Raw genomic sequence first — 13126 nt, 5'->3', positions numbered from 1 at the left:
ACTAACTCTTTATATAATCTAGTTTATCGGATGTGAAAATAGATATATTGATAATTCTGGATTGACCGAATTGGTACGTAACATATCGTAACTAAATTCTCCAAATCTAGCTTTAGGGTGCATTTACTTTTATGGATAAATTTATCACAAGAAAATGATGGATAACAAAAATTTATGTCTTTAAATGCCTTATTTCTTTTCTCACATTTTTATACAAAAGAGAAGTTCACCATTTTTCCTTCCTTATTTTCACTTCAAAGATGGATAATATTATCCCTCAAATTACGGTTAAATATCATAGGCCCAAGGTTTACGCACATTTTCAGAAAGTTAATTGATTTAAAATTATAATCTTTAAATTGTTTCATAATTTAAATTTAAATATGACTTTACATTCTATATTTCTATAACTTTAGGGAATCCACATTGGAGAGCCAGAGTTGGCTCTTAAAAGTGGTCCCCACCACTTAAGAGCCAACACCCCATATTGGAGAGCCAACCCCTTAACTTTTAAATTTTATTTTTTAATTTGTATCTAATTTTAATATTTGTTTTCAATTAATTTTAACACTATATCTAATAAGATGCATGAAAAATAATCCGGATTGACATTTGGATCAGGAAATTGAAGATGATCTTGGTTGGGAACTTCTTTGTCGAATGAAGAAGAATTGTTGAAAGATTTATTGAAGGAATTGTTAAAAAAATGTTATGGCATAATTTTTAATTTGTGAAAAGAGAAAAGATTGTAGAGAAGTGAATGGAGATGTAGTATTTATAGGGAGAAAAATTAAAGGAAGAAGAAAAAGAATAGACTTAACTAGCCATTCAACAACCTCTTTAGAATAAGGAAAAAAAAAATCTGCACTCAAACGGCCAAATTTTATTTTATTTTTTATTTAATTAAAGGGATGAAAATTTTGTGATTCGACCGTGTATATCACGCGCCCAATCAAAAGAGGAATTATGCCGAACACGGTTGGGGCGCGGGCATTCAGGGGGGTGGGCTCGGGCCGGTGTCCGCGCCCCCAATGTGGATGCCCTTATCACATCACACCCAACGAATTTCAACATATCCAATCAGATATCCATATTTTGTGTATTCATTGGCTAGAACAAAAAATATTTGTGCATAGAATGATAATAATATATAAATAAGGAATGAGCACCCATAGATATGATGTCGGGCTTAGGGATGACAATCGGGTATGACGGGTATGGATAGTGGCTATTCATATTCATACATGCGAACTAAATGGATAGTGGATTTTAACCACAAAACTATCCGTGGATATCAAATGCTATCCAAATTCGCCACCCGCGGATACCCGCTAATCGTCGGGTATTCGCCAACTCAATATCCGTCGGATACCCACCACCTGCTATCCACCGGATACTCGCGAAACATAATTTAAATATAAATTAATAACAAATTGAACACAAAAAAGAAATTCACCACAAATCACATAGTTCAATTCCACTTGCATCGATGTTCAAATTCACAAACCATAATTCAAATCCACATTCATATTTTAAGGGTATTTTGTGGGTATTTTACGATAATTTGACGGATATTTTTGCAGGTATTTCACGAGTATTTAAATATCCAAATCCATACCCGTACTTATTAGGGTCGGGTAGTCGTGGATATCCGTTATCCGCGGATAAATTGCCATCCCTAGCCGGGCTTGTAAATTGTTACAATTGTTGAAAGGTTATCAAATGGATAGTGGATTTTAACCACAAAACTATCCGTGGATATCAAATGCTATCCAAATTCGCCACCCGCGGATACCCGCTACTCGTCGGGTATTCGCCAACTCAATATCCGTCGGATACCCACCACCTGCTATCCACCGGATACTCGCGAAACATAATTTAAATATAAATTAATACACAAAAAAGAAATTCACCACAAATCACATAGTTCAAATCCACTTGCATCGATGTTCAAATTCACAAACCATAATTCAAATCCACATTCATATTTTAAGGGTATTTTGTGGGTATTTTACGATTATTTGGCGGATATTTTTGCAGGTATTTCACGAGTATTTAAATATCCAAATCCATACCGTACTTATTAGGGTCGGGTAGTCGTGGATATCCGTTATCCGCAGATAAATTGTCATCCCTAGCCGGGCTTGTAAATTGTTACAATTGTTGAAAAGTTCATGCAGCATTGTGGCTGGTATCGTGAAACTTGTGAAGAAATTTAGAAGTTGGTCGACATTAAACCAAATTTGTTAAATTTACAAAGTTGAGAGAAATTCAAAACTCAAAAGTTAGAATTGATTTTACTCTCAGGTTTGTCTTAGTAAATCATATTTGAAGATAAGTGAAGAAAAATTCAGTGATCTGAACTAGAAACACCGTACGACCTTGCTCATCGATCGTATCTCTACAAAGAAACAACATTCACCAAATTCATTTTTGAATGTAAGATTCACTAATCCTGTCTTTCAATAATAATAATAATAATTACTGGGCGTGGATCTCGATCCAACAACTTCACCAACGAAGTTTCCTTGTGATTGTATAATCACAGAAAATAGTCTCCTAAAATATAAACAATAGGGACAACTACCAACATATAATAATCACATGAGAAATCCTTGAATACAGTATCTTTGGACCATAAGAATATGTTGCACCCAATAGAGTGCATACACACCTTCAACATTAAAATAAAAAATAATTCCTCACATGGTGTAACAAAGGCACTCATATAATGCAAGCTTAAATTTCTCTCTTTTCTTGCTCCAAGTGGTTAAATTTAAACCTGCTCTAGGATTCCAACTACACTCTCATTTTCATACATAAAAAATGACATAATAAATCTGATCAAAACAACAAATTTTATGCATTCCCACTTCTCTAAACCATATTGTTCATCTCCTCTTAGTCTCCCTCAGCATCAAACGATTCAGGTTTACATTTAGAAGAAGACATTATCCTATTAGAACTATCATAGTATTCAGACAGCAACTGATTTCACATTTCTTGACAATTTTAATATTGATTTCTTGGCTACCATACTAGCTATCATGATCACATTCAAACACTTTGATGAGAAAGAGCAGAAATATAGAATTTGGCTTTCTAAATTTGAATAAAGCCTTACAATTTCATGACTTAGCAGAACTTCAACACATAAGCTATGCTTTCTATTAGCAAATGTATAAACTCATGTTTTTTCTAGATAAGGATATCGAAGCATGAAACAAACATAAAATTCCAGAGCAAAAGCACAAGTGAAATGAAATATCATTTGATTTCAAAATAGATAGTAGCAACAATCTCAATGAGTTGGACAACTGAAAAGACAGCAGCAGCAACTAGACTCAGCCATATCACAACTCTCAATTGACAATAGGGAAGAGCAAAATCTCCAATCAGTCATGCAAAGTGCCCAATATATCTTCATCTCTGTACAAATGATACCTGCATCCCACCCCACCAAAATTCAGTCAAAATGTATATACAGAAAAATAAAAAATCCTATAAACAACAAAAGCTCACTCTTTTTCGCCCAATTTCACTTGGGTTCCACCATATTCCGGCAAGAGAACTGTGTCGCCTTCTTTGACAGCAGCTGGGATATTATTCCCTGCTTTGTCGCGCAGCCCAGGTCCAACAGCAACTACTTTACCAGAGTTCAACTGCACACAATCACATCAAATATATAAATTGAAAGAACTGGATCCCGATAAGAGAAACGGAGAATCAATTAATACCTTGGATGATTTTTCCGGGAGGAGAATTCCGGCGGTGGTTTTGGACGGTGGGATGATTTTCTCCACGAGAACTCTATTGAGAGTTGGAATCAGACGCCTCGCCGCCATTGCAGAGAAACTGTATTTGCAGCTGCGAGAAAGTGTGAAGCTGTGCTTGTGTTAATGTGGAATTGGCTAATAAATAGTTACATTAGTTCAAGGATGGTGGTAGAAGGTTCTAGGCGTACAAAGGGGCAAAGGCTTAGGGTTTTACAAGGAGGTTTTAGGGTTGTGTCGTCAGATTTTGAAGCAAGATTATGCCCTCATCCTCAAATCAAATCGACCAAATATAATTGAAAATTTAATTACATTCTCATTTCCCCATATACTAAAAAATTGACATAATTTTTTTTCGATTCGTTCATATTTTTTTTTTTTATAATGCTCTATTTGTCTTACAAAAATATAAATAATTGAGTATGACACGATAAGAAATATTAGTTGAGAGTTATATGAGTGAAAAATAGGTTCCACTTTATAAAGTGTTGTGAAAGTAATGAGATAATTGAGGAAAAATAGTGACGGAGCATGATAATTTTTTTGTGAATCTATACTAATAGAAAAAGAGTCTAATGCATCTTAAGACATAAGTGGATTACCTATTTTACCCATATTATATATTTTATTTTGAAATTATTTTACATATTATATATTTATAAGAATATATTAATTCATTAGATATTACATTAAATCTATATGATATATTTCTATAGTTATTGATAAGACTTATAAATAAATATATTCATCCAATAAATTATCTAATAAAAGTAATGAATTAATAGATTTTTAAAAATAATAAATTATCAAAAAAATATCATTAATTACACGTATGTTCCCTCTGCTAGTAAGTATAAAAAGGAGGGATGAAAAAATAAAAGAATAGTGTACAAAAATGAAATTGTTCATGTTTTTGTTAGATGAAAGGAGTAGTAGAATATACACAACTCCACTCACAATTTATAACCAAATCTTAACTAATAATTTTACTCACATTTTATTAAAATTTGTGCCATCATAAAATTTTTATCACTTTCATTTATAATAGTATGATCCATACAACTCCATTCACATTTTATTAAAACGGGACCTAAGGGGTGAGTATTTGATTTGATTTTGATGCCTCCCCCTTTTCTTACGAAAAATGAATTTGTTCATCCATGAACCTGGGGACTGGACATGAATTTCAACAAATTGCGTGGGGAATAAATATTGATACACAATTCTAAATGAAAAAAGAGGGGACAAATCCTAGTGATGGAATAATTTATGTAGTACATATAGACAATGCAATGCTCTCACTTTAGGTAGGCAAGTTAATGATCTCGCTACAAGAGCTCAATTCAACCATAAGCTTTTAGTTTTATTTTTATTGTTTGAAGGGAACCATAAGTTTTTCGAATGAACTTAGTAGAAAACAATTGGCTAATTCATGGGTTGAGGAATAAATGACTATTTCTATTCTAGAACAAATAATGATTCCGAATCGAACAATAATTCTTAAGAAAACATTATACCAGACAAAGGAATAATATGGAATGAGGTAAGGATGACCATTCCATTTCCTCCTTCATTCCACCTCTTAGTTGATTATAGAGCTCCCCCACTATTCTTAATTCTTCAAAGGTGAACTGCTGAATATTCAATTTCATTATAAGATATCTCTCCCTCTTATCTTAGGTAGGCAACAACCAACATATTGATGAGTTTGCAATAAAAATTTAAAACCTAATTAAGGTAAGCACAAACTTGACATCTCAATATATATGCGAAAACCAATAAGATGGCAACATACATATTCGAACAAAATGTCATTGGAGTTGCAGAAGAACAAAGGCGCAAGCTGGTAGTAAGAGCTGTCGGGGAGAGAATAAAGGCACATGAATTTTGTCTCACTTGGGTTTTGGCTGAGGGGTGTTAGCAAATTTCCATGATATCTTATAAAGAGCTTCACCTTGTCTCCCTCCTGCCACTTCTTCAACTGGGACAGCTTCACAAATCTCTTTCAGATCATCCTTCGTCAGTTTCACATTCACAGAACCCACGTTCTCATGAAGATTTTTTATCTTAGTTGTTCCTAAACAAATCACAACATCAGATAGAAATGTGAGATTTATTAGCTGAACAAATTAGGTAACTATATTAAGCCTTGAATATTAATGAATCACTAAACTAGACCCTTCTCATATTCTTTTCATTACACAAATATTGCAGCCACTACTATAATTTAGTTAATGGAGAAATTCCCCTGAAGCTATATCAATTCAACTTATTTATACCTCAAGCCTGTATTTGATAATGGTTCCTTCCTTGCTACATATTAAATCATGACATAAATGATATTGCAGCAGTAGTTTCAAGTTAAAAGTCATCATATCTAGAGTTCTTGTGTATCTAGATAGCCATGTTTTATCTCTAATGATGTCATGATGAATTGTTTTATTACAGGAAGTGCAAATAAAATCACAGTAAGGGTCACTGACCAGGAATAGGAACTACATCAGCACCCTGATGAAGAACCCATGAAAGAGCGAGTTGAACGGGAGTACAATTGTGCTTCTTAGCCAATTCTTCCAGGCGATAATAGATTGTCTTGTTCTTTTCCCAGTTCTCCCCTGTAAACCTTGGGTGTGATTGCTAATCAGAGAAAGTTAGTGCAGTTAGCTAAGTTTACACATCGACAAACTAGGAAACTCGAATTGGAAGAGTGTGTGCGTACCAAGTAGCTTTCTTGAGGTATGTTTTCCACAACTTTCTTCCCAGCGAAAAGCCCACGGCCAACTGGGCAGTATGGAACTATACCAATGCCAAGTTCCCTGGGGTCAAAATATCATTTGATACGTATCAAGTTATAAAAATGAAACAGAGTGATAGAAGTTTAGAAATGTTCATAATAGTATAATGTGCATGCATGATTGATCCGAGCAACAGAATAAAACGTTATATACATTCAATATGAGATCAAAATTGTTGATTAAAATGGTTACATTATTGAACTTAACACCTAGGCTGCTGGAGTATTTTGTTGAATGATGATGGACAAACCTGCAGAGAGGAATTATTTCTTCTTCGATGTCACGGGTCCAAAGGGAATATTCCATTTGTAATGCGGTTATGGGATGCACGGCATGTGCCCTTCTTATAGTGTCTGCATTAGCTTCAGATAAACCAATGTACTTAATTTTACCTTCTTCAACTAATTTTTTAAGCTCTTCCATCTGCAAACATTAACAACAAAATGAGAAAAACAAGAAACACAATAAGATAGACATAGGATTATGTGAAAAGGACTTACTGTTTCCTCAATGGGTACAGTGGTGTCAATTCTATGTATGTAGTAGAGATCAATGTAATCCACTTGGAGACGCTTCAGGCTTGCTTCACAGCAAGTGCGGGCATACTCAGGTGTACCTTTAACTATTATCCCCGAGCTTGTAAATGCATAAAAACCAAACTTGGTTGCTAGTTGGACTTTTTCCCGAGGCAGCTCCTTCAATGCCTGAGAAATTTGAGCTTTTAAGTGAACACCACCAGATAGATTTATGTAGAAACGCTCCTTGAACAGTAGTTATATGATTGGCATTTGTCTTGTAAGGGTGCGTTCTCTTTGGTTGTAAATTTATCATGGGAAAAAAAGAGATAAACATTTTTGGAGGGATAATATTATCCCTCCTTTGTAGTGAAAAGGAGGAATGAGTAAGGGCCAAGTAGGAAATGAGGGAAAAGAAATGAAGGATTTAAAGGGTGAAATTTTGGTTATCCCTCATTTTCCCATGATAAATTTACAACCAAAGAGAACGCACCATAATGGTAAAAGACGGAACTACGTACCACCCAGAAAGATGTCCCTCTAATTTTCACATAATTTGAACTTAATAATGTTCTTCATTTGCGTTCATTTTAGGAATACTAGTAGGATGATACGTGTGACGCACATACAAGTACTGCATTTAAATAATACAAATATACAAAATTTAGTTATGTCTTATCCTAATTTTGAAGAATTTTAAATAATCTTATATCAAATATATAAAATCTATATCATTCAATTACTAACTATCCACTAAAATTAAAATAAGGATATTTTAGGTATATAATCAAAATTTGTAAGAATAAACACTTTTATAATAGTCTAAATAAATAGATTAATAGAGTTTATCATATTACACTATTGCCCTTAAATTAAATACTACCAATATAATAGGCAAATCAAATTTTGTAAAATAAGAATATTTTATAATAGGTACAGATTGTCAATAAAATCTCATTTATATGGTGAATAATACTGGTTAATTTTCAACTGTCTGCAAGTGGTTCGGATTTGTACAACTGAATCTCCTTGAAAGATAATTTATAATTTCACAAATGCAATGGAGATACTTGCTTACACTCAGTTTCCTACACCAGTGATCACATTGAAGGCTGAAAAGCTCAATTTAGATTGTACTGCTTCTTACATGAAATTTGTTATAACTGAATGGTGTACAAACCAGGTTAAAGCTACAATATTCTGAAACCCTACTTGCACTTTTTATCCACTTCAATCAGAGGCTTTTATCCTGAATGTCTTATTCTGGCTTTTGAATAGTTCCACAAAGCACTTCGAGAGAGTTAGTTGCATTATGGGTATAAAGTGACATCCAAAATATATATGTATATACAATATGAAAGCCATGGGATTAGGAAATTTGGGAAGTAAACCAAGAAACAAAAAGCATTGTTTGCCTGAATGCAATAGAGATCCTCAAGCATCACAGCCTAATATCATTCTAATAATAAAATGCTACTCCTACTTTTCCTTTACATTGCTGAGGGATGAATATTTAGAACAAGGGAGGATTTCTAAGTCTTATACTTGATTGATACCAGAGCAAGTACTCGCCACTATGTGCTAAACCATATGGAATTGTTTGTCCAGACTTATCATAAGGTCAAATGCTGTTCCATTTCGTACCCAGGCAGCAAGCACAATTGTGCCATTTTCTTATTTTCTACTTGTCACAGCAGAAGAAATGAACTTGCAGTAATGTACTGATCACTTGGCACCCCAGCATAACAAGGATCAAGACAGTAAACATCTCAGTAAGTCAGAGTTACCTGCCCTATCAGGTATTCATTCGAATGGTCTTTCCCATAAACATCAGCAGTGTCGAAGAAAGTTATGCCTTTATTAAATGCCTCTTTGATTATTGCAATCCCATCTTCCACAGAAATAGGTGCATTGTAGAATCCAGTGAGCCCCATGCAACCATAACCCAGTTTTGACACCTGAGGGAGGGAGAGAGAGATAGATCATGTCAGATCAAATGACTTTTGACAAATTCAATAACTGCAACTGCTCTAACTAAACATTCCAACTTTTGTTAGTATCGTCACTTGCAAAATATGAGCAAAATATATTTTTCTTTCCATCATCTTTTAGAAAGAACAAAAAAAGAAGTAAAACACAATCAGGCAAATTGTAATGTCCAGTGTTGGGAATATCCAATTAATCTCAGTTCTAAACATCTCAGGCCACCATTGAACACTGGCACTTCTACACACACACACCCCATTTGAATCCAAATCAAGCACATCTACGCAGAAATTCGAAACGCCTAGAGTTCTTTACTGAAATGCTAAAAGTAATTGAAAATTAAGTGTAGACGAGCATATATTCACCTCAAGTCCTTGGTTTCCCAAGTTTACTCTTTCCACAGAATTTTGCGCAGCCATTGCTCCCAAAATTCGACAAGGCAGAAACACAAAGTTAAAAATTGCAGGATTTGTATTCAGAGTAGAAAAAAGAATTGTAAGAAATCAAACTAAGAGAGTTGGTTTTTTTTTTGAGGAAGTAAGAGAGTTGGTTTTTAAAGCAGGCTCTTCCACTCACCTAACTCCTCCAACAACCAGGAGCTTAGTTCAAAACCAATCAATTACATTGGATTGGGTTGATACGAATCAATTATTATGTGCTTAGGGCCTAAAACATCAATAATTTGGAGGATATTCTGTTTGGGTTTCTTCTCTCCTTTAGCCCATTTAAGTTGGTGGGTACATCATTTGGAAAACTCAGATCTATATCCATCTTGCTCAAATTTTATGGGCTGCATTCCAATTTTTGAGAGCTGTTTTACAAGTAAGCAACCTGTCGTAGGCTTCACTTAGAGCCCTATTTGAGAATCTATAACGACCCGACTTCTCCAAGGCAAAAAGAAATAGGAAAATAATGGAAAAACTTATTCGAGCTGAATAAACTTGACAATCTATTGTTAATAGGTCTCGAGGTGTCATTCTAATTTCTAAGTAAAAACGGAATTCCTAACTACTGATACACTTAGCCCGGATTATGAATATAATATTGATAACTTAATGAAAAGAATCAATAGTGAATAATTAATAATTTAATATATGTGTGTATATATATATAAAGAAATTTTAATAAAACTAGTTAAAGCACTTTAGGCCCAATTGAAGAAATAATTAGAGCCCAAGAAAATACAATACTACAAGAGACTTGCTCAATTTAAATGAGACCCAAGTGAATTAATAAATGGAGCCCAATCATATTAATAAAATTGGTCCATTAATAAAAATCAGCCCAACAGATGATAATAGAGAACCCAACAAATTTTAAAGAAGGCCCAAATTAAATAGAAACCCCAATCTAAGAAAAAAAAACTGAATTTAAAAGCAAAGATTTCTCTCTCTCTCTCTACCTAACGTCTCTCTCTCCCCCTCCGAATCTGCAGCCGCCGCCGCCCCTTCTTCGCCGGCGTCAACAGCCGCGGTAACAGCGGCGTCGTCGCCGGGCTTCACACTGATACGCCTCTCACTCCGCTTCCTTCATTCCTCAAAGCCCCCAAGAATCTGAAATCCCTAAATCCCTAAATCTACTCCCCACCCCCCCCCCCCCCCCCCTCTCTTCTCCTCCTGCTCGCCGCCGGCAGCCACTCCGGAAACAACAGCGCCGCCGCGGCGACCACAGCAGCACTGCTGCCTTCTCTTCTTTCTCCCTCTCGGCCGGGCGAGCAGCGGCACCCGGAAGGACCGCCGCGCCGCCGTCCTCGCCACCACCACCTCCGATTCTCCCTCTCAATCTGCCGCTGCTCCCTCTCCCTTCAAACTCCGGTGAGCCACCAGCTGCGCCGCCGCGCTTCCGACTCCGCCTGCCTCGGCCGCGAGCGGCCGGCGGGCTGCTGCCAAACATGCAGCGCCGGGCCTCGACAGCCCGGCGTCGAAGCTCTAGCAGCCCCCACCCCTCTATCTCATCTCGTCACTCGCACTCACCGGAGGCAAAACAAAAGAAATTCCCAGATGTAAAAAGATTTGATTTTTGTTATGCGTGTTCTGTTTCTGAAATTTCTTAACGAAAGCTGTCGATTGTTTTTGTTTTGAAGTGATCTTTCTTCTCTCATTCTTTGGTTAAAAGATGAATTGGTCTGAGAGTTCTCATTGTGAATTAGTGTGAGTCTATGTTGAAGAAGTGAAGAAGATGAGAGTAGAGGAAAGAGACTGCAGAGAATTTTACCTGAAAGCTGGAGCAGTAAGTGGTCTGTGTGGTGAGGCGAAAATGAAGGTGGAATGAAGGTTTGAGTGATTAAATAGGATTGATGAATAAATCTGAAAACAACGTGGCTGAAACTTGGCTGCATGTACACCAAATGTCACAAGGATTGATGAATAAATCTGAAAACAATGGCTGCAATGTGGCTGAAACTTGGCTACATGTAGGCCAAATGTCACAACATATAAACGTGTTTATGGAAAAATAAAAAAAAATGGAAAATCTGATAACTGTTTCAGCTCCCCCACAGTGCTCACACACCGTCACACACACTATTGATCTCTTTTGGGCCATTTAGGGCTGCTGTCGATTCAGGAACAGCCGGTTTCGGGTCCCAATCGGCGATTTAGGTTCAACAATTTATTGAACTTGAACCGATTCGGATGAAATTTGAAGGGTCGATTTTCGGACCCTGAACCGGCGGTTCCTGGGCCGAAAATCGGTGGTTTGCTGACTTTTTTTCCTTTTTTTTAATTTTTTTTGTATTCTTTTTTATGAAATTAAATGATTTGTGATGAAATTTCAAAAATTTTATTCAACTTAAAATATAAAATATAAACATGTGTTGAAATTGAAAATATAAACATGTAATATTTTTTGTCATATTTTTAAACTAAATGACTTGTGTTGAAAATTTATATTTTATAAACATGACAATTAATATATTTTTAAAATAATATTTTTTTATGTCATCTTAATTCTTAAGCAATACTTGTATTCTTTTAATTAATATCATGTCATTTCTTTTAAATTTATAACAAGTTGACAATCAAAATATTTTTTTTGATTAAATGACTTGTGTTGAAAATTGAAATACAATAAAAGAAAAATAATTCTAACACATTGACAATCAAAATAATGCATACAAATTGATATCTTTATTGAATTTATTCTATGTACAAAAAAATATTACAAGGATAGAAATTACAATCTTGAAGAGAGTGTAGAATTGTTAATAGAATGGGGTGAGTTTGAAGGTGGAAGAAGGGGGTATTTATAGATAAAATTGGGCGGGGGAAAATGTGAATTAGATAAAATTGGGTGGGGAAAAATTAGAATTATAATTTTGAATAAATAAAAAATAAAAAAAAATTGAAAATTTTGAATTTTGAGCAAAAGAGCCGGTCAAGGCCCTAACCCCCTAGCCCCTAGCTGCGCCCCCTGCCCCCCTGACCACCGCCTGCTCCTGCTGCCTCGCCTGCCGCGCCGGGCCCGACGATTCAGGGTCGGGCCGGCCCGAGAATCTCTTGAACCTTAACCGGCCCTTAACTATCGGCAGTTCGGCCTTGAACCGACCCGGTGGTCAACGGTCCGAGACGGAACCGTTGACCACCGGGCCGATTTAGGGCCGAACCGTCGGTTCCGGTTGGCCCTTGGCACTTCTAGGGCCATTAATGAATTCACAGATTTTGGGCTGCAGACCCGTAAAATTCTTCAACTCACGAGTAAAAATTATTGTGCTTGAGGCCCATAAAATATATATATATATATATATATATATATATTATATATTAATATATAATATATAATTAAGTACATAAATAAATAATTAGATAAATGGAAAAATACTTGTGAAAACATTTCTCATATACCTTAGCAATGAGCTCAAGGGTCTTTGATCGATAAGACAGTAATGAACTACTCCCTCCTCCACGAATCTTGACACGTTTGGTTTCGGCGTGAGAATTAAGGAGTTGTAGATTAATATTTTAAGTGTGTAATTAATAAAAGTATAAAGTGATGAAGTAGTAGAGAGAATGTAATAAAGTAATAAAGTATGAGAGAGAATGTAATAAAGGTGATAAAG

General features: G+C 35.5%; 2 protein-coding genes across 2 annotated transcripts; both read right to left on the bottom strand.

Moving 5' to 3' along the window:
- Nucleotides 1-3255: 3255 nt before the first annotated feature.
- On the bottom strand, nucleotides 3256-4034 carry LOC130995995 (10 kDa chaperonin, mitochondrial-like). Its single transcript, XM_057921529.1, has 3 exons — nucleotides 3738-4034; nucleotides 3523-3662; nucleotides 3256-3444 (listed from the first exon to the last, which is right to left on the bottom strand). Exons 1-3 carry the CDS (start codon nucleotides 3843-3845, stop codon nucleotides 3396-3398), a joined length of 297 nt encoding a protein of 98 aa, XP_057777512.1. The 5' UTR covers nucleotides 3846-4034; the 3' UTR covers nucleotides 3256-3395.
- A 1477-nt stretch (nucleotides 4035-5511) lies between these two features.
- Nucleotides 5512-11422, bottom strand: LOC130995951 (perakine reductase-like). Its single transcript, XM_057921474.1, has 8 exons — nucleotides 11284-11422; nucleotides 9435-9490; nucleotides 8871-9041; nucleotides 7069-7272; nucleotides 6819-6991; nucleotides 6493-6589; nucleotides 6257-6410; nucleotides 5512-5850 (listed from the first exon to the last, which is right to left on the bottom strand). The coding sequence occupies exons 1-8, from the start codon at nucleotides 11405-11407 to the stop codon at nucleotides 5666-5668; spliced, it is 1164 nt and encodes a 387-aa protein (XP_057777457.1). The 5' UTR covers nucleotides 11408-11422; the 3' UTR covers nucleotides 5512-5665.
- Nucleotides 11423-13126: the final 1704 nt, after the last annotated feature.

The sequence above is a fragment of the Salvia miltiorrhiza genome, chromosome 7 (genome assembly GCF_028751815.1).
Source record: "Salvia miltiorrhiza cultivar Shanhuang (shh) chromosome 7, IMPLAD_Smil_shh, whole genome shotgun sequence".
NCBI classification, from domain to species: Eukaryota; Viridiplantae; Streptophyta; class Magnoliopsida; order Lamiales; family Lamiaceae; genus Salvia; species Salvia miltiorrhiza.
This window is presented reverse-complemented; position numbering and strand designations above follow the sequence as displayed.